Genomic DNA, 20418 nt, shown 5'->3' with positions numbered 1-20418 from the left:
TTACTTTGTAGATTTAGATTGTTATTACAAAACATACAGTAACCACGTCAGCCCTATATTTCGGCCATTTGAAAATGTGACTCATTGTGGGTTTTTACATCTGATATTAAAGAGTTGTGAAATGGGCATTGTGCATAATGAGTACTTTTCTACTTTTGATACTTTATGTATATTAGAAGAAATGGCGAGCAGCATTCAGTGGACAGTGGACTAGCACTTTGGGGTGATGCCTAGTAGTAGGCTTTCATGAGAAATGTACAGGAACAAGCAAGCAAGGCAATAAGACATATCTCACGTCATGGCAGAAAATGGGTTCACAAGATCCTATCTGCAGTGTCAGATGAAAATTATTTTGAAGAAAACATATTAAGAGAAAGTCATGATGCCTATGTTGTTACCACGGTAACCAAAGCAGATATGTCGACGCAGGGCGGCTTTGGGTTGACATTGTTAAAATCAGTCTGAAAACACAGATCAGTTCTGGTCACTTGCAAATGCGGTGTGAACAGTCAGGCCAAAAGGGTTATATATATTTGAGAAGATTTGACTGCAGTCTAAATGGGCCTAATAGTCCCTGCACGTACATCCAACGGGCAGGGGAGGGGGGCAGAGCCTGACAGCAGGGGGCAGAGGCACTATATGTCCTCCCGCCGGGGGACACTATGTCCTCACGCTGGGGGACACTATGTCCTCACATTGGGGGGTCCCGGTGAGCCAACAAAGTACAACAGCAGTGGCAACACAGAAATATGTTTTGGAGGAATATCATTGACGTAACGACTAAATTGGGAAGAAAAGGGGGTAAACGATTGTGGTTATACTCTAAATGTATAGGGGAAGAAAAGGGATATTATCGAATTGAAATATTAAACACAAGCCAGACAGTAATACAATCTATTCTTTCTACTGTTCTTTTACATAAAACAAACAAACAAAATCGCTTCAGCTTTCAGACAGCTCCCAACGTTCAACTAGCCCATTAAATCCAGGAAAAAGCATATGTGTCTTTTTAGATCTTTAGCGTTGGCCATTCAAAAATCACACCTAGTGTGAAGGTAGCGGTGCTATTTATGAGTTCATTTCATTAAGCTTCATGCAAAGCTTGGCCAATGTGACCCTGGGCGTACAACAAACTTTTGGACAACGGACAAAGCCAGATGTTGGAGCTTAGCTCCTTCCAGGAGCACTGCTCAAAAATAGCATATGGACAAGCTTGCAGCGCGGCACTTAGTGCTGTGCTGCTACATCTGCTATTTTTGAATATTTCTGAAATATTTTAAAAAGTGTGAGACAAACTACTGATTTAGATGGCATTTGTAGAATGGGCCTTAAGTAAGGTCTTTAATAATGAGGCAATAAACAGGCGTCTCAGCGAGAAGCGTTGTTAGAGGATGTGCTGCTGTTGCTATTAACCGAGCTCCACGAATCCGCATCGTCCCGTTCGACAGCGGCCGTCTTCCTCCTCGCCACCACGTACCAATACACGGCCGCCGCAGACAGGAACACCAGCAGCAGCACGGAGGTCAGGCAGGCGGTGAGGAGGGCGTCTGAGGGGAAGGGGTCCAGGCGGGGCTGGGGGGCCACCAGCCTCCCCTCGTGCAGCATGGACAGGTCGAAGAGCGCCTGTAGTGCCTCATGGGGCTCCACGCTCCGGGGCGTCACCGCCAGGTACCAGTACAGCCTGAAAATTGACTTCTTCTCGTGGAAGATCTCACACTGGTAGGTGCCCTGGTGGTGCTCGCCGACCATGGGGATGGAGTAGAGCGGGTCGGTCCCGGCGGTCACCGTCTTGAAGCGGCCCACTCGTGTGGTGTTCAGTGCCACCGCAAACTTCCAGACTTTGCGGACGTTCTCGGGTAGAGCGACGTCCTGAGGCAGCGACGCGTTGCACCACATCTGGATGCCCTGGTACTCCGTGACCCTGGTGTCCTCGAGTGGGCAGTCCACAGGTAATCCACAGGAATCCTTGTTCTCACAAGACACGCAGTTGTACACGGCGTCGGTGTCCAGGTGGCCACACGGACGGGAACATTCGGGGGCTCGAGGCAGACGGGAGGCTTTTGTGATGAATTCTCCGGCGGCAGCGTACAGAAGGTTGTCAATCTCTTTGGCGGTTAATCCGTGAGGGTCTTTTAACAGCTCTCTCAATGGACCAATTATATTTTTCATAATGCTCTTCAAATCCGAAAGGTAATCCACGGTCCTCACTCTGGCCGCCTCTATGACTGTATCATTGTGGTCAAATATATTGCGCACTAACTTTTCGCAGACATCCCATCCGCTACTCTCGGTGTCAGGTGCTGGGTAATACTGACAAATTTCAAGTAGTGCCAAATTATCGTCCTCCAATATCAGACATCTGAAACAGCACTGAGAGGGATGAATCAAGGCAGAATGTAGCACAAACACTAAAAGCATCTTCCAGATCATCTTCATTCACTGGTTGCTTAATATGAATATATATCATATACTAGGTCCTTACCCATTACTTGTTACTCAGACGGATGTAGGTTTGCGCCCACTTCTCACGTTTTGTAGTACTAATTATAGTTTCACGTAAAACTTGACCAATAATGGAAATTGGCCCTTTTATAATCTGGTTGGCTGAAATGTCATGTGAGGCTCACCAATCCACCAATCCCCAAGATTTTCGGACATATGCTGGATTATGCCCGTTCTGATTTGTGGCGGGCATCGGCGGCCCCTCTCTTTGCCCTTATATATGCCTCGATATTATGACATCACCCTTGTGGCCCTTATAGGGATGGAGCCCTAAACAAGGGTAACTCGATAACCAGGTAACAGATTTACCCGCTATCAATAAGCTTTAGGCTTATCGAGCTTGTTTTTGAGCATAGCGGCCCAATCAAGACAAGAGGTGATCAAGAAATGATTACAGTACTAAGCCATTTAACACTTATTGCACACTAACGAATGAAAGTTTTAATGATATTTAATACTTTTGTCAATTGTCATCTTCATAGATGGTGGTCCGCAACAAACTCACAAACTCACAATCTGGCCAATACAAAACGATACCAGTTATGTTCTGAATTTGTCATCTCATATCTTTCCACAAAATATTAGAAAACTCTCAATAGCGGGCTTGATAAAACCCCGGCTCAATAAGTGGGATCAATAAGGTGCTCATTATCAATAAAAATCAAACCTCGGTTCGAAGTGAAGCGGTGAATCTGAGTATAAAATTGTCTGGAGAGCCAAATTGTCATGTGAAGCTTGACCAATGTTAAATTTTTCATTTTGGATTGGACAGGCACGGGACAGACAAACTCAAACTAATACCGACATAAGGCACAAAGTGCCAGACCTAGTCACATTTGGGTGCCGCAGTAGTCCTAATATATTCAATGTGTTCTAGAGCTATGAACTCTGTATATACATTCGGTTCGAAGTGGTGAACTTTTATTCTATGTGTTCTAGAGCTTCAGAATTCTGAATTCTGAATAAATTAATGATTTTATCTGGAGGGCCGGATGAAGCTTGACCAATCCTCAAAGTATGGTCTCATTGGACATTTTTAATCATCCAATCATCAGACCGGGACGGACACTACACACATATTCTGGACGTACGGGACAGATAAAACCTGTTCATTCTGGACTGAAATGACCATATATGGACATGAGGGGACACACATGGGACACACATTTACGGACAGATAAAACCTGTTCATTCTGGACTGAAATGACCATATATGGACATGAGGGGACACACATTTACGGACAGATAAAACCTGTTCATTCTGGACTGAAATGATATGGACATGGGGGACACACAAAGCCACTCCTTGGAAGCGGCTTTCACCGCTTCGAAAATTAACAAGCTCCATCCCTACTTATAAATGCCTTGCTGTTATGACGTCACCCTTTGCCCCTCTTTGCCCCCTCTCTTTGCCCCGTTCTGCTGGCCCACTTAAGGCCCTCTTACATCTAACAACTTTGAAAAGATTTTGGAAAGATTTGGAAAGATTTCTAAAAGACTACCCTCTCACACTAAAAGATTTGAAAAAGATTCCCCAAAGACTTAATGATGATTTTTAAAAGATTTCAGTTGTTAGATGTGAGATGCCTCTAAAGATTTTGTAAAGACTGGTTCAAGATTCCCTTTTATTTGCTGAAATCTGTCTGAAATAGGCCTATTATAGCCATTGTGTTCCTATTCCTCTGACTAGCTCCCCCCCCCACAGAGTGGTGTAATAAGTACATTTGTACTTTTTCCATCACTGCAGTGCATGCACACACAACGAGCTCCGCCCTCCTCCCTCAGTCCTATCTCGTTCTCTCCTTTAGCCGACGCAGATTGATCCTAATGATCCTATCAACTTATTATCAACTTCGAATGTTTGGAATAATTAACTATTATGATACACAGTGAAATAAAGGGCTGTCGCAGCCGCACCAACAGCTACTAGTGGCGACCAGGGTGGCAGCTCAGCGTTTGGGGAATGAATGGCTTTTGGCTCACTATAGCGTTCTGTTTTGGTTTGTTACGTCATTGTACTCTAGTCAGACTCAGCCCCGATTTGTGAATATCAAACCAGTTTGATATTCTCGTAACAGAATCTCGGTCTCAAGTCGGGGTAAAAATAGAGTCGGAGCACTACCTCACATTTATCGATTGAGTAAAGACCAAATCACTGGAGAGCGCCGCGACTTTATTACGACTGAGAAATCTTTTCAAAGTTGTTAGGTGTAAGGCTAGCTTTATGCACCAGCAGAGCGCGCCTTGTCATTTATATCAGGGCACACTTGTTGATAGTGAAGTCACCATGAATGCTGGTCCATGATTTAGCTGAGCGTGACGGACGGACAGACAGACATTTTGCCGTTTAATAGTTAGATATCAGACATTTCTCAAAAGGAAATGCATGTGTATTTAATTGAGTCTGACCTGAAGCAGCAATAAAACACATCCCCTCCAGAGGGGGGATATCAAAAGCAGTGGCATGGAGTCCCCCTACACCCCTATAAATCCTACACACGTAGGCCTGAACGCATTATTACGCAATATGTTATGCTTTAAATATAAAGAAATAGCAGATATACAATTTTTTTTTGGCAAATCAATCTTGAAATATTTTGACCCGATTCTATAAGTGTCCTAAGATTTTTTTTTTCTTTTTTTTTTTAAAGAAACTATGTTTCTGTCAGTGGTTCTCAAAATGTTCTCAAAATGTTTCATGCCAGGGACCTCCAAAATTACATGTATTTGGCCACGGACCCCCATCTCAAAATGTGTTGTTCCAGGGACGCCCCCATCTCAAAATATTGTATAAGGGACCTCCCAGAAGCAAATATTTGAGTTACAAATGTATGTATGTTTTTGCAAATGTATTTTAAAGGGATATATTCAAAGACTTTTCAAAAATAGCAGATATACAAGCTCACAGCGCGGCACCGAGTGCCGCGCTGCGAGCTTGTAGATGCGAGCTTGTAGATTTTTCAATAGTTAAAGCATTCAATAATTCTAGCCCTAAATGGGTTAAAAAAAATAAACGGAAAAAATAAAAAACGGGCATCCCCCTGGAAGTGTTTGGAGTTCTCTCGGTGGTATAATCCATCCTACTCTAGTTAATTTTTCCAAGTGACTGAATTCAGCTTCCATATGCTAAGCTTAATGACAAAATCCATTCACGTCAGCAATTTCTAAATGTGCTATATATTTATATATATATTTTAAAAAGTACAAATCCGGCAGGGGCTGTACATAATTCATTCAAGCAGGACACAAACCTTTAAGGCGGCCCACAGTGAAAGGGCAAAGTACCGGAGGGAGGAGATGAGACGGCGTGAAGTCGCCGAAGCAGAGTGCCGTGCAAAAGTTCACTGTGATCTCCGTCTCCTGTGCAGACGTGACGAATGAATCGGCCCCGCTCTGACAGTGCTCACTGTATGACTGCAGTGCTCCACCCTTGGTAGAACCCAATCTGACGCTTTCTGCTAGGAAATCACTTTTGTCTCGCAGCATGAGTTCTTCTTGTCTCACAGCTGAGTCTTATCACGCCTTTCTCACTTGGAAATACAAGAGCAAAAGGGCACTCCACTTCTTTCTTGTTATTATGCCCTTTTGGTGTAATAACTGTAATTCTAACGAAATCACAATTCATACAAAATTTGGGTGACTATAAAAAGTTTAATCAAAAACTCAAAAACAGACTTTCAAAAGTAGCAGATCTGTGTATAGACCTGCCATTTTCAACAATTGTTCGGAAATTGTTTTTGAAATTTCAATTGTGTTTTCGCCCGGTGTGTTTAACAGGATTAAAAAGAAACGGATCTACAAATAGCCGAAGGATACCTTTTTTTATTATTTTTTTTAATCGAGATTTAGCCAAAGGCTAAAGTGCTGACTGTGATGCTATATGTCAACTTTGCTGTGGGGGCCCTCTGGAGTGCGAGCTTGCAGATCGTCTATTTTTGGGCCAATTGACATCTTCATCTTAGTCGTAAATCTCCGGTGCGAGATGAAGATGGAGATGTCATCGTCAGTGTTTGTTCAGTAAAAATGGGTCTCGCCGTCTCTCTAGCTCTGTGGTAAACAGAAAACTGGTTGCAAATTTCATCCAATCAGGAAATCATTTATCAGGTTCGATTTCTGCAGTGTTCCACTTCTAAATGTTTCTGCTGCTCATTTCTTTGTTTCATCACTTCCAATTTCACTTGTTTATCCTGTATGCTGTATGACTTCTCCATCTGGTTTGAATCAAATTGGTATCCTGGCCTGAACATGCAATTTCTGTTTCCTAAAGAACTGGAGAGACAGGAGAAACCCCTGATATTGAACAGACACTGTATGGTTATGATTACTATCAGAATAGATGGTATGCGCATGCATAAAGTGAATGGCAAATGATGTGGCAAATCGAGTGGGAAAGTGAGTTTAACGTTGTTTAATGCAATTAGGTAGGACTTTTCTGTTTGGATGTATGGGCTGTGAAGGCCAGAAAGTAGTTTTTTGCCACTCAGTAGGCGTTCCCGCATAACTTCCGGGTATGATGATGATGTCACGCGCATACCCTCTATAGAGTTATTGCGACCGTAGATCGCCTTTACTATAAAAACCTGCAGCTCATGTGCGTCAGTCAGTCACGCCTCATGTCACGCTCCATATATGGCCAAGACAGAATTCGTTTGCCAGTGTGACTCACGTCACGGCCCCTTTTATGCCCATATATGGAGATCCCCGATGTCATCAATATTAAGCCCATATCTGGGAATGGACATATTGTGTCAGTCTCATGATAAGCATTGTGGTTGTCGCAACGCGGGTCACACTTGCAAATGAATTCCGTCCTTGTCTCGTTAAAAAAAAAAGAAAATCTTTCTTTTTCCCTTTATTTATTCAGGGAAGTCCATTGGAAGAGCAAGCGTTCTTTTTTCAAGGACGACCTGATCACAGCATATAAAACACAATACATACATTATAATCAATAACAATAACAAACATTTGAAACCACATTACAACGTCACAGATTATTGTGAGCAGCATGAATGATATGCATAGACCAATGTTAAATTGCTGCTCTGGGGGCATTGCTGCTCTCAGAGCAGCAATTAACATTGGTCTATGCATATCATTCATGCTGCTCTGAGAGTTTTTTTTTTAATCACGATAAACTATAATAACGATTATCGTCCCATCCCTAGTCCCGACCCCCAGTTTGTTAACCCTTGCTTTAACCCACAGATTGTGATTGACCTGTACCTCCCTCGCCCCATCCTCCCAGGCCAAGAGCGCATCGGGATCGACTCGAAGTACGAGCAGGAGGGGAAGGTCCAGTTCGTGATCGACGCCGTCTACGCCATGGCCCACGCTCTGCACAACATGCACAGAGACCTGTGTCCGGACCACCCCAGCGTCTGCCAAGAGATGGAGGCCGCCGAGGGCAAGACGCTCCTCAAGTACATCCGTAACGGCAGCTTCAACGGTGAGTGGCACGGCCCTGTCTGTCTGTCTGTCTGTCCGGGGAAGATACCGTCTGTATGTCTGTCTGTCTCTCTTGCCTGTATGTCTGTCGGCGCCCCCACACATCACACCGTGGTTTGAACATTTACCCATTAATTACCCCAAGACCTGAGGTTCGATTCTAGAAATGTCTTTGTTTTTTTGTTTCTGAAAAACATTATGTTTCTCAGTGTTTCTCAAACCCTTTCAACACATCTCAAAATACTTTGTTCAAACAACTCCCATATATATATATATATATATATATATATATATAATCCCACAGGGAAAATTCAGTTGCCCAGAGGCAGCACAGCAGTTAAGTTACAAAGAGGTAAGAAAAAGAAAAAGAGGACTGTTGCGCACCAAAAAAAGCAAGGCACAATAAAAAGAAGAATGCTGTATGAGCTTGTATATCTGATATTTTTGAATTGCCAAAGTATAAAACAATGGTCAAAGTGGTTCAGATCTAAAATGAACACAGATGCTTTCCTGGTTTTGATGGATTCATCTGGAGTGTTGCTTCAAACGCTCCCATGTTGCTAGGAGACAGGAGGTCAAACCCTTAAAGCTAGATTTTTATATTTAGTCACACAGGCGTGAGCGGGCATGGCTATTCGACAATCCAATCCTTGCTCCCAGTGCCAGTCCTTTGAAATGACAACGGGGGAAACGGGAAACCACCACGGGTTTATTTCATCTGTGTGCATCCTGCACATTACCTTTTTGTTTTTGCGAACTAACATCGAAGTTGGACTCGTTGCAAATTCGAAGGAATAACAGTCAGAGGAAAATTCATTTCTTCACTATTCCCTTGCGCATTGAAGAAGGAAGAAGGAAGACAGGTGACTCAGGAATTAAAGTCGATACATCAAAAGAAAAGCAGCCAAGAAGCCCCCCATAGACCAGAGGCGTACGGTAGTCCATTATTGATCAAACACAGGATTCTTATAGCTTAGAAAAGGTAGACTACCCAAGATTCTTAAAAGATTTCCATCTTATTGATCACAGCTCTAAGTGCTCTACCCACACAGTCTGCAGTGACATTGATACCCTCCTTAAAAGTCAAATGTTCTGTTCACCTAATATTAACCCAAGATACTTGTTATTGTTCCAGTGTGAGCGATCAATCTGCCTTATTTCTACAATATGTGTTTTCTCTTGCTTTATCGGTAGTCTTCGTTTAGAGCAGTGGTTCTCAACCTTTTCAGGCCGCGACCCCCAAAATAATCATATTTTAACTGGGGACCTCCAATATAATCATGTTTTAACTGGGGACCCCCCCCCCTCACCCTGACGAGCACTAAGAGTTGAGGCATTACGCTTTGTATAACATGGTTCTATTGTGAAAATAGCAGATCTACATGCTCACAACGAGGCATTGTGAACGATCATCTCCCTGTTTTACTCCAGTTTTGAAGGCTTGAGTTTGTCATTTTGACCACCGCCATCATGGATCTTTGCAGCCATAAGTGACCATTATTTGAACAAGAGTGTGGAGCTGGACATACGCATTGCTATGTATGCTTCTATCCTGGTCGCCTTTGTTAGCGACTGGTCAATCAGCAATACACTAAAGCCATGAAAATCAATGAAAAGGGAAAAGGAGGAAGTGTGACCTATAACTCGGCAGACAAAGTAATTGTCACACGCGCGTGCGCACACACACACACACACACACACACACACACACACACACACACACACACACACACACACACACACACACACACACACACACCTAGAGACGACACAGGTGTTCTTTCACGGAAGAACACCTGCGAATCTTCTTCCAAGGAAGATTCATTAAACCGCAGGCCAGCAATGGTGGAAGAAGTACTCAGATACATTGGACTTAAGTAAAGTTATAGCAATGCCTCAGTGTAAAAGTCCTGTGTGTAAAGCTTACTCAAGTCAAAGCACGTATTAGCATTAAGCGTTAATGTTGCAGAAGTAAAAGTGCTTGTCGTGCAGAATGCCTAGAATCGTATTTATCATGTTGTTGGACGATAATTATAAAGCTATGAGAAAATAGCCAATCTACAAGCTCACAATGTGATGCATTGTGATACGTTGCGATCTTGTAGATCATCTTTTTTGGACAATTCCTGAAGATTTTTTTATGAATTAGTAATAAGCAAAATCTGCAAAGTTTCACTAGTATGTCCATTTGTCAAATAAATGTACTGTTATGATTTTTTTATTTTTTTTTATTTTTTTTGAATGTGCAGCTTATTGTAGTAGAAATACAATGTATCAAGAAATGGAAGTAGGCCTACCAAAGTCATGTAAAAGTACCCTGAAATTGTACTCAAGCACAGCACTTGAGTATATACATGTACTATAATCAGTGTAAAAGTAACTAAGTTGATTTACTTAAGTACTGTACTCGTGTAAAGTTTTTAAGTATCTGTACTTTACTTGAGTATTTCCAATTTTCAGTACTTTTACTTCTACTCCACTACATCTTAGATCCAAATATTGTAATTTTACTCCACTACAATTATTTGAAAACTTTAGTTACTCCAGTAGTTACTTTGCCGATATACAGTAAGTAATTATATTATAAAACATACAATAATCCACTTTAGCCCTATTTTATACCTAGGCAATTTGAAAATAGATATGACGCGTTGTGAGCTTGTAGATATGCTATTTTCAAACATTTTCTACTTTTACTTTTGGTGCTTTATAAGTATATTTTGATGCCTACGCGTTAGTGCTTTTACTCCAATTGATTTTGAATTACAGACTTTTACTGAGTATTTCTACATTGCAGTATTGATACTTTAACTTTTTTCCTCCCCCGCCGGCGTCCAGTCGACCTCGTGGGAAAAACGGTTGTGAGATTGCAATAAGCAAAAAGGTCAGGGATGAAAAGTGACCCTGGCTCCCCGCCTCTGCATGGATGTGAGCACACATTCAAATGTTAACCTGGTTAGACCTGGAACCGTGGAACGCATCCGTGTCGCGTTAGTCTTGAACCGCTTTAAACATTATTTTATGCTTTAGCTATTGAAAAATGGCAGATATACAAGCTGACAGATCTACAAGCTCGAGCTTGTAGATCTGCTATTTTTTGGAAAAATCCTGAATCCTGGTTTTTGAATAACACGTTTCTATATCTAAACTGTTGCATGTCAAGGACCCCTAGAATTATATGTACTTGACCGGCCGACCCCCATCTCAAAATATCATCTATCAGGAACCCCCCCAGAAGCAAATATTTGAGTTAAAAGATGTTCATTTTAAAAATAGCAGATCTGCAAGCTCATGGCGCGGCACTCGGTGCCGCGCTATGAGCTTGTATATCTGCTATTTTTGAATCGCCAAAGTATGAAAATAAATGGCTAGAGTGGTTACGTGACAGATGCATTCCCGGTCTTGGTGGGTTAATAACGGGAGAGCACTAAGGTGATCGATCATCATTGTGTCGGCTGTGCTCTGTGCACCGATGGGGTGGGGGGGAGAAAAGTGCACGTGTGCGAGTCCAGACAGTGTTGTTAGACATCGCCCGCAATACCATGCATAACTGTCTGTTTATCGATAGCAGGCCAGGCCACTGGGGCTCATCTATTGTGACTAGAGCAGGGGTCTTCTTTTTTCAGACCAAGGACCTCTTTAGCTGAGAGGTACAAGAAGTAGGTACCACTTATTGCATGCAATTGTGCTGCAGATTAAACTTTTTTCATTGATTTCATAAATAGCTTCATAAACTTTGTTTGACAGCACTGTCATTGTGTAGCGTTGTGTCAATAATTACAATAATTAGTTAGGTGGATTTTAAGAGAGTCAACCACTACTTAGAAAACTTGACCTTGGTCTGCTCTTTTTTTCCTCCACACAGGCACACACCAAACCTATTTGCCGAAAACAGCCGATCTACAGCGCCTCACAGCATGAGGCATTGTGAGCTTCTAGATCTGCTATTTTCGGCTACTGTTCCCACCAGAACAGGGATGCTAGGTTTCAAGTGATTAATGTAAAAAAAATAATAAAAAAAAAACATTCCTATCACACAAATATTTGGTGCCCGCCTGTAGTAACTCTGAGGATCCCCTATTGAAGACCCCTGGACTAGAGAATTAGCCACGGCTGATTAATTCCCTAAAGACTGTGACCCTCGGAAAGTGTCACTGACATAAGCGTCACTGACATAAGTGTAACTGATGCAAGTGTCACTGATGCAAGTGTCACTGATGCACACGTCACCACAAGTTGTGATGCTATCACGTCTGATGCTCACAGTGTATCAGACACACATAGAAAGGCAGAATGGTTAAGTCTTATCTTTTTTATTGAGTACTTTGTTGACATATACATTTGCATGTATTGTAGCCTACAAGTAAAAAACATTGCGACATGTTGTGAACTTGTAGATCGGCTATTGTCAATAGTTTGGGAAACCATTGGTCTAAGGCAGCTTTAGCGGGGGTCCCCCCAGGGGTCACCTTATGTCAAAAGTAGGCTACTGCACATAAATAAACCTAGACAAACTTGATCTGTTCATGACCGAGAAATTGCACTGCAGCAGCAAACTTCAGTGTGTTTTTTATTAAGGCACGTTAGAGGCCGTTAACATCTGCTGGTCACTTTATAGCTCAGTGGTTCTCAAAGTGGGGCCCGGGGACCTCTCAGCTAGGGGTCCTCGAGGGGTTTCCGGAGTCTCCAGCAAACCATATTTTATTTTTAGGCTATTTTGAAGTATCTCAACTTGGAATGATTTTGAGAAGTATCATAAAAACACATCTCTTATTGGGGGCCCAGTTAGTCTTTTCAGATGGGGCTCCAAGCTAGGGTAATTTATACATGAATCTCCGATCTACAAGCTCCGATGCGTTGTCGAATGGAGTCCGCAAGCCAAATTAATATCAATTTTCATGGTCCCTGACATGAAAATGTCTGACAACCACTGCTTTAAGTAAAGCTTTATGTACAGCATTAAGAGGTTACTGGCTTAGATCCAGGCTATAGCGAATGATTAGTACTGTAGGCCTACTGTAGTGATTCTTAATGACAGACCTTTGTGTTTGCTGATCATTATATTCAGACAGAAAGCGGTGAGCGTCTGTCTCATAATATGGAGATAGAAATTAGTGACTTTAAATAATGAGAGAAAAAGCTAAATGATAATACTTTTTAGCAGTCTTGGGGGGAATGCAAATGTGTCCCAGTCTTGAATATATCTGCAATAATCATAATATAATAATCTCTTGGCGGCTAGGGTGTCTGGTGGAGCGCTTTTACTTTATTTCTTTGTGCGCGGGAAGAGACTTGGTGTACTGTAGGCTGAAAAAGATCACACCAAGTACAGTACAACTCAGGTCTGTTTTACTAAGTATTAGTGGTTAAACTGAAGTGATATTGATAAAGTCCCAAAGTATTCTCGGTACCCACTTTGAGAAACCCTGTTCTAGAGCAATGGCACAGGCTTTTCTTGGTTTGCTCTTCTGGCATCGGTGACGTGTTTACCGTTATTTGATCTGTTATATCAGTTAGGCTATTTGTGCTATTATAGCGCAAGCCTAATCAAGCCTAGTAACAACAATAAGCCGCTGTATGCTTTGGAAGCGTTGTGGGCCTTCACACATTAGATAACCAAAGTGCTCCACCGTGGAAAAACACAGCCCCTAACAAGGTTATTTAAAATGTTTGTATTCAGGAAACTTTCATCGTTGTTAAACAGTTAAACTTTGAAACAGTCCATAGGCCTATCCACAGAGGCTTCTTGTAATTATCTTCATATTGTTGGCTTGACTGTACACCCACATATCTTCTAGCCTTCTCAAATTAGATTTTAAATAATGCCATTGTTACTTTAAAAAACTAAAAACTAAACGAAAAGCAATCTCATCTCACGACTCCAACTCTACTCGGCAGATAATTTTCTTGACCATATAGTTTAATGTGTTTTGTTCAGCGTGCGTCAGCTTCTTGTGGAGGACTGGAGACTGGAATCAGTATAGGAGGTGTCCTCAGGCAAGGTCCAGGAGTTCACGTGAGCTTTTTTTGGCCTTTTTTTTGCAGTGGCAGCCAGGACACATTAAAACACTCAAATAGCTCTGAGATTCACAACTAGTACACAACAAAATCTAGAGTGCTAGTTTAACTGAAGGGGTAGAGATGGACACTAAAGGGACACTTATCAGTACCAGCACTATCACTGTGTGCAATTTTATTTCTATTATCGTCACTGTCGGGCAGGAACTTTCTCCCTAAACTTTCTTTTACAATCTTTTTCTCTTTTTTTGTGAATAAATGCCCGGCAGTTCTACCAGCTCACAACACAGTGCATGACTGCACATAATATTATGACCTTGTATTTCAGTGATACTAACAAATGAATGTGAAAACTGCAACCCTTACGGCCTGATTTTTTAGAAGTGTAAGTAAGTAATTAAGTAGCCCCGGGAGCCAACGGTTCCCATGTGGTCCGTAGGTCGGGAGCCTATTTCCTGTTTCCTCTTTAGTGAGAGGTGGCTTGATACTCAGAAGCCCCAGATAGGCCCTGTGCGTCATCGTGTGAGCAAGCGAATGGCCTTGGATTTCCGGTTACCTCTCTAAGTAAATAAGTACACCTTGCCGAGCCATGAGGCCCATAGGGCAGGAGACTATCTCCTGGTTCTGTAGCGTGAGACAGCTTGATGTACAAGTACAATCCCTGAACTTGACGCTAGTACTGTATGTCGCAGGGACTTAACTCCCAATCCAACCATTGATGCTGAGTGCCAAGCAGGGAGGCACTGGGTCCCATTGTTGGGTCTTTGGTGTGACCCGGCCGTGAGGATCGTACCCCGACCTCCCAGCCTAAGGACGGACACTCTAACCACAAGGCCACTGAGCTGGTTACCTCTCTAGATATGTACAGTATATATACTGTAGACACTATGGATCGAACCCTGGCCTCCCAGCCGGACACTCCAAGGTCATTAACCACCAAGGCTAATGAGCTTGTTTCAGATGAATATATTGTCGTCGTCGGTGGAAACCTCGTATCTCCAAGTTTCAAAAGTGTACGTTCTTTCGCAAAGTAAAGCCCTGCTTCATCATACAAGGCCGTCGCACAAAAGTAGTGAAAACAGCAGATCTACAGTACAAGCACACAACGCCTCGCGGTGTGAGGTGTTGTGTGCTTATATATCGTCTGTTTTCACTAGTTTAAATCATTTTTAAAACGATAAATGCAAAATGAACGGTTTTGGACATACAAGGTTTTCAGCCGACAACGACGATATGTATTGTATGCGTGTTGTGTGCATGAGCTGCAGTCTTAAGAGCCCATATCTCCCTACAGGCCTAATTATACTTTATTTGCAGTGGTGGAAAGTAACTAAGTACATCTACTCAAGTAAATGTACCATTTTTATGTGTTTTACTTTACTTCTACTCCACCACAAGCACACATCAGAGGAAAATACTGAATACTTGATACTCTTACTTTGTGAAACATTTTGCACAAACATTGCAGTTTATTTGTTGGTGTATCCACAAGGGTCTGCTAACAGTGGAAGTGTGCACAGCAGTGTATGGCGGCCTGTGTGCCCGTTCACAAAGCAGGTGGAAGGGCACTTAAGGGGAACACACACCGGACGCGGGCGGCTGCGCAGCGGCGCATACAGTATTGACGTGCGTGAAGTGCCGTGTGGTAACACCAACTGGATGCGGTGTGCTGCCACGCGGCGCATCCATTTCCCCCGGTGGGGAGAACATTTTCACCGCATGGCAACGCTGGAAAAACAGAACAGCTGCGTATCAGCGCGGCAGGCAAGGCGTCAGACCCACGCATGCGCGCGTCTGACGCCGCCGGTGTGGGTTAGTTCATTGAAAATAATGGGGCCGTATGTTTTGACGCGGCTTGTCCGTGCCGCCTCCGCGTCCAGTGTGTTTCCCTTTACAGAGCCTTGTGTTCCGTAAGTCCATCTTCACCTTTTCAGTAGATTGTTTTCAATCGATGAGTGATTCTTAAATATTTTCATGCCAAGGACACCCAAGTTGATATGGATTTGGCTGCTGAACCACTTTTGAAAGTATTTTGTGCCAGGGACCCCCTGTCAGACTTGTGTTAGAAGAATCTTCAAGCCAAATCTCTCAAAATCTTTTGGGAAAATAGCAGATCAATAGGCTCACAACTTATAGATTGATTATAAAAAAAAAGGTGTAGAAATAGGGTTAAAGTGGTTAAACTGATTTTGATATTAACTCATTGTCCTGGTAATCCCGGCCTACCACCTGACAAACCAGTGCAATAACATTTAAAGTTCCCTATTCCACTATGCTCCTCGGATAGTTTGTTTTAATACTACTTTAATACTATTATGGACAGAGATATAAAGATTCAGAAATAATAGAAATGACACTCCCTGACACTTTAATGAAGTACAGAACAATGTGATTTGGGAAGCTTAAACATCCCTTTCCCTGAACTTTTTGAGCTGTGGTGTTTATTCCGTTCAGGATGGCTGAATGCCGCTCATTAATCTAGTTAACAGCACTGTTGACAAGTGATTGATGATGATGTGGCCCATGGATTTTCCTCTTTGGCAGTTGTTGATGATGATTACACTAAAAAAATACATTTGGATGCAATGGAGGCGATTCACTAGTGCTTCAGCATGTTAACGGTGGGCGTGGGAGTGAAAAAACAACTCCTGCACCACTACATGTCAGTATTATTCACTGCTGTTAACTACTGCCAACCATGACTGTATTCCCTGTGTGTCAGTGGTTCTCAACATGTTGGCTGGGAGCCACATGATTGGGGGGACGGACTGACTGTAAAGGGACTTTTAAGACCTAAAGAAATACATACAAAATAAATGAAATTTTATTTTCTCCATTTCTATCTGTGGAACCGAGTCAAACTAAATGTAATGTAATATGGGTAACTGGTCCGATATACATCACTGGCCAGATAGCTGTCGCCCTGAGGCGTCTTACTACTAAAATGTCTCAAAATATTTTGAAAATAGCCCAAATATATAGAGACCTTAGAGCTTAGAGGTTAATGCGTGTGTTAAGTAATACAAATCTAAAAAGTAACTAGTAACTAAAGTTTTGAAATAATTGTAGTGGAGTACAAGTACCATATTTTCCTCAGAGGTGTAGTAGAGTAGAAATAAAAGTATTGACATTTGGAAACACTCCCCTAAAGTAAAAAAATACCTCAAAATTGTACCGTACTTGAGGTGTTGTGAGCTTGTAGATCTGCTATTTTTGGCTAAAGTTCTCAGAATATGGACACTATAGGGTTCAAGTGGTTAATATAAAAAAGGAGAACATGGAGGATCCTCTATAGTAAGTCTGAGGACCCCCTGTTGACGTCCACGGTCCCCTGAAGCTCTGCCCCTGACCTAATGACCTTCTTCCAACAACTACCAGTCCTGATTGATTCCCAGGTGACAGATGTGGAAGCCTCCAGTTCCTTGTCATTTGTCAACGAGCTGCCACAGATTCACCCAATCAATTCCTGACTCCCAACCTGTCTGTTGTTGTTTTTAACCAATTAGATCAAGGGTCTTCAACAGGGGGTCCGGGACCCCTAGGGGGTCCTCAGAGTTACTACAGGGGGTCCTCCAAATCTTTGTGTGATAGAAGCTTTTTTTCCCCTTTTCTATATTAATCACTTGAACCCCTGAGAACTTTAGCCAAAAATAGCCGATCTACAAGCTCACAACGCCTCGCAGCGCAAGGTGTTGATCTGTAGATCTGCTATTTTTGGCTAAAGTATTTTCAGCAAAGAGCTTTGGTGTAGAGGGGGAAAAGAGCAGACTAAGTACAGAGTGAAAGGTCAAGTTTATTAAGTAATGACAGTTCAAGTGGTTAAATATCTGAAAACATTAATTGACATGAATCCAAAATACACAGATGATTGTGCTGTCAAACAATGAAACTATAAGTATGAAAAGGTTGTGGGGCTCCCTGCTTCATCTCTCTCTCAACTAAGGGGTCCTTGGCCTGAAAACGTTGAAGACCCCTGAATTAGATCCTTCAGCATGGGTCTTCAACAGGGGGTCCGCCAAATCCTTGTTTTATAGGATTCTGTTCATTATTTTTTTTACCACACAACCCTTGCATCCTGGGGAGAATATATGCAGAAAAATAGCCGATCTACAAGCCTACAAAGGGCCACGCAACGCAACGCAGCATGTTGTTCATCCCAGAATATGGGATGTGGTTCAACTTTGCGTAGCAAGTTTTATAGGCCTAACTTCGATTTGGTAGTAATTATTGTTAATGGAATACTGATTGCGTTATAATTATTTTTGGACACTGGTAGCACTGGATTTGGGTATTATTGCACTGTCTGCACATTTGGTGAATATTCATGGTGAACATAATTGTAGGGGTGGATGATTTGTTTTTATAATTTGTTTTCTCCTGCTGTGATTAGAGGTTGTCAAAATATATGGCAATTTTGGTTGGGAACCTAATTGCTTTATTCATAGATCATTCTGTTGTTTTGGCATGTTCTACCTTGAAGCCATTATTATTATTTTTATTACCTGTAAATAAATCCTATGAAAAAAGGAAATGCACCTGGACTACTTTTTGGGAAGATAATAACTTCTAAATGTATGATAATATTCTAGGCCGGAATTCTCTTTTAACTGATACAGACCCTGATACAGTTACTAGAAGGGTGGATAAGTGGTTCATCAGTGTAGGGATGTACATAGGTTCAATTGAATTTTCACCATAACTGTAAACTGAGTAAAGTTATCTGGTGCGTCAATTCATTATGTATTACTGTCAATGAAAGTGAAGTAACATGGCTTTGGCAATGTAAACGTATGTTTTCTCATGCCAGTAAAGCTCCTTTGAATTGAATTGAATTGAATTGAGAGCATGAAACCTCAAAACTTCAGCTCCCTTACCCTTGACCACATGAACCCCTGCATCCCCTATTCTTAACCTCATGAACCCCGCGTCCATTCCTGGGGGAGAGCATACTACATGCAGAGAATAGCATACACAAGCTTGTAGATCGCCTGGCCTCTCATCAGAAGACAATATAGTTTGTGTATCAGGTGCCCGGTTCTGGCAGAAATGGTATCACCAGCACTCACTTTGATCCTTTTAGGATTTCTTGTTTATTCCATTAAGACCAGGAACGCATCTGTCACGTAACCACTTTAAAAGCTATTCAAAAATAGCAGATAAACAAGCATATAGCGTGGCACCGAGCACCGCGCTGAGTTTGTAGATCTGCTAGATTTTTGAAAAAACATGAAAATCTGTGCACATCTTTGAATATACAGTATATTCTTTTAAAGCAAACATTTTAACTCAAATCTTTGCTTCTGGGGGATCCCTGGAACAAAATATTTTGAGATGGGGGTCTGTGGTCAAATACATTTAATTCTAGGGGTCCTTGACATTAAACATTTTGAGCATCACAGATAAAGAAACATATGTTTTTCAGAAAAAACATTAGGATTTAGAAGACATTTTTAGGTATTTTTCAGGTCGGGTTATTTAGTCAGTCATAAGCCCCAGTAGCAGATCATTCCGCGGGCCGAAACGTCCGTCCGTCGAAACGTGGTTTCTTAGAGCCTTATGCAGACCCCCTGGGAGACTCCCGGTCAACAAGACCAGACCCACACCAGACTTGAGCGACTTCCTGATGCTTTTCCATTTTTACAGACAGAGCTAGACAAGGCAGCGTTCTCTGTCAGTGCTCCATCTGTGTGGAATGAGCTCCTTAAAAAGCAGTGCCTTCCCTGGGTCAATTCAGGGCAATGCAAGTTTTGTTCTAGATTGTAACAAGATTGTATTCGCTTTTTGTTTTCTTTATTTTTTTCTGTCCTCTGATTCATGTTTTAATATTGCTGTTTATAAATGTATATTCCTGTTATTATTGTATTCTGTGTCTCTCTGCTGTATTGAAAATGAGGGCCTGCCGTGCCGAGTTGAACTAAAGGTTACGATGATGAAAGTATATAGGAAAGTTAAAGTGGAGAAATACGTCTAGAAGTTATGTGGTGCATAGGAGACGTGCTGTATCGTGACAATGCATTTTCACCGCACTTTCCCTGCGGCTGTCAGAGCCTTGAACAAGGACAAGGACAAAAAAACAAAGCAAAAGTACAAAGACATGTAATAAATAAAACAAAACATCCGTAAATAACGCTGCTTGCTGTGCTCACGCTAGCTAGGGCCAACATATGCCACAGCAACATTCCGCTGCTTGTACCTGTGACAAATAAACCCTCGTGTGATTCTCCTGATATCTTGAAGCTAGATGGATTGTGACGGATTTAGGGGCGTAATGTAGGTTTGTGCTAGTGAAATTCAACGTGTTTCTCTCTTGAGTTTTGTTAGGCTGAATCATAATGGAACCATACAGGTCTCCCTCCCCCGTTCTGACAATGATATGGAATATAGTAAAAAATCGAATCTTGTGGCTGAAAATGTGACGATGTTTAGGTATTACCGTTCTAAACCTGCTACTGT

General features: G+C 42.1%; 1 protein-coding gene across 1 annotated transcript in view; it reads left to right on the top strand.

Annotated features, from left to right (window-relative positions):
• The window catches only part of LOC308291696 (metabotropic glutamate receptor 7-like), a 202043-nt gene that overhangs the window by 105007 nt on the left and 76618 nt on the right, over window positions 1-20418 (top strand). Inside the window, exon 6 of the mRNA XM_080733806.1 lies at window positions 7748-7952. Within this exon, the coding sequence (XP_080589932.1) occupies window positions 7748-7952 (205 nt within the window). The remainder of the gene's footprint in view (window positions 1-7747; window positions 7953-20418) is intronic.

Source organism: Nannobrachium achirus (assembly GCF_963921795.1).
Source record: "Nannobrachium achirus genome assembly, chromosome: 9".
NCBI lineage: Eukaryota > Metazoa > Chordata > Actinopteri > Myctophiformes > Myctophidae > Nannobrachium > Nannobrachium achirus.
The sequence above is the reverse complement of the archived record's forward strand: the minus strand, read 5'-3'. Positions and strand labels throughout refer to the sequence as shown.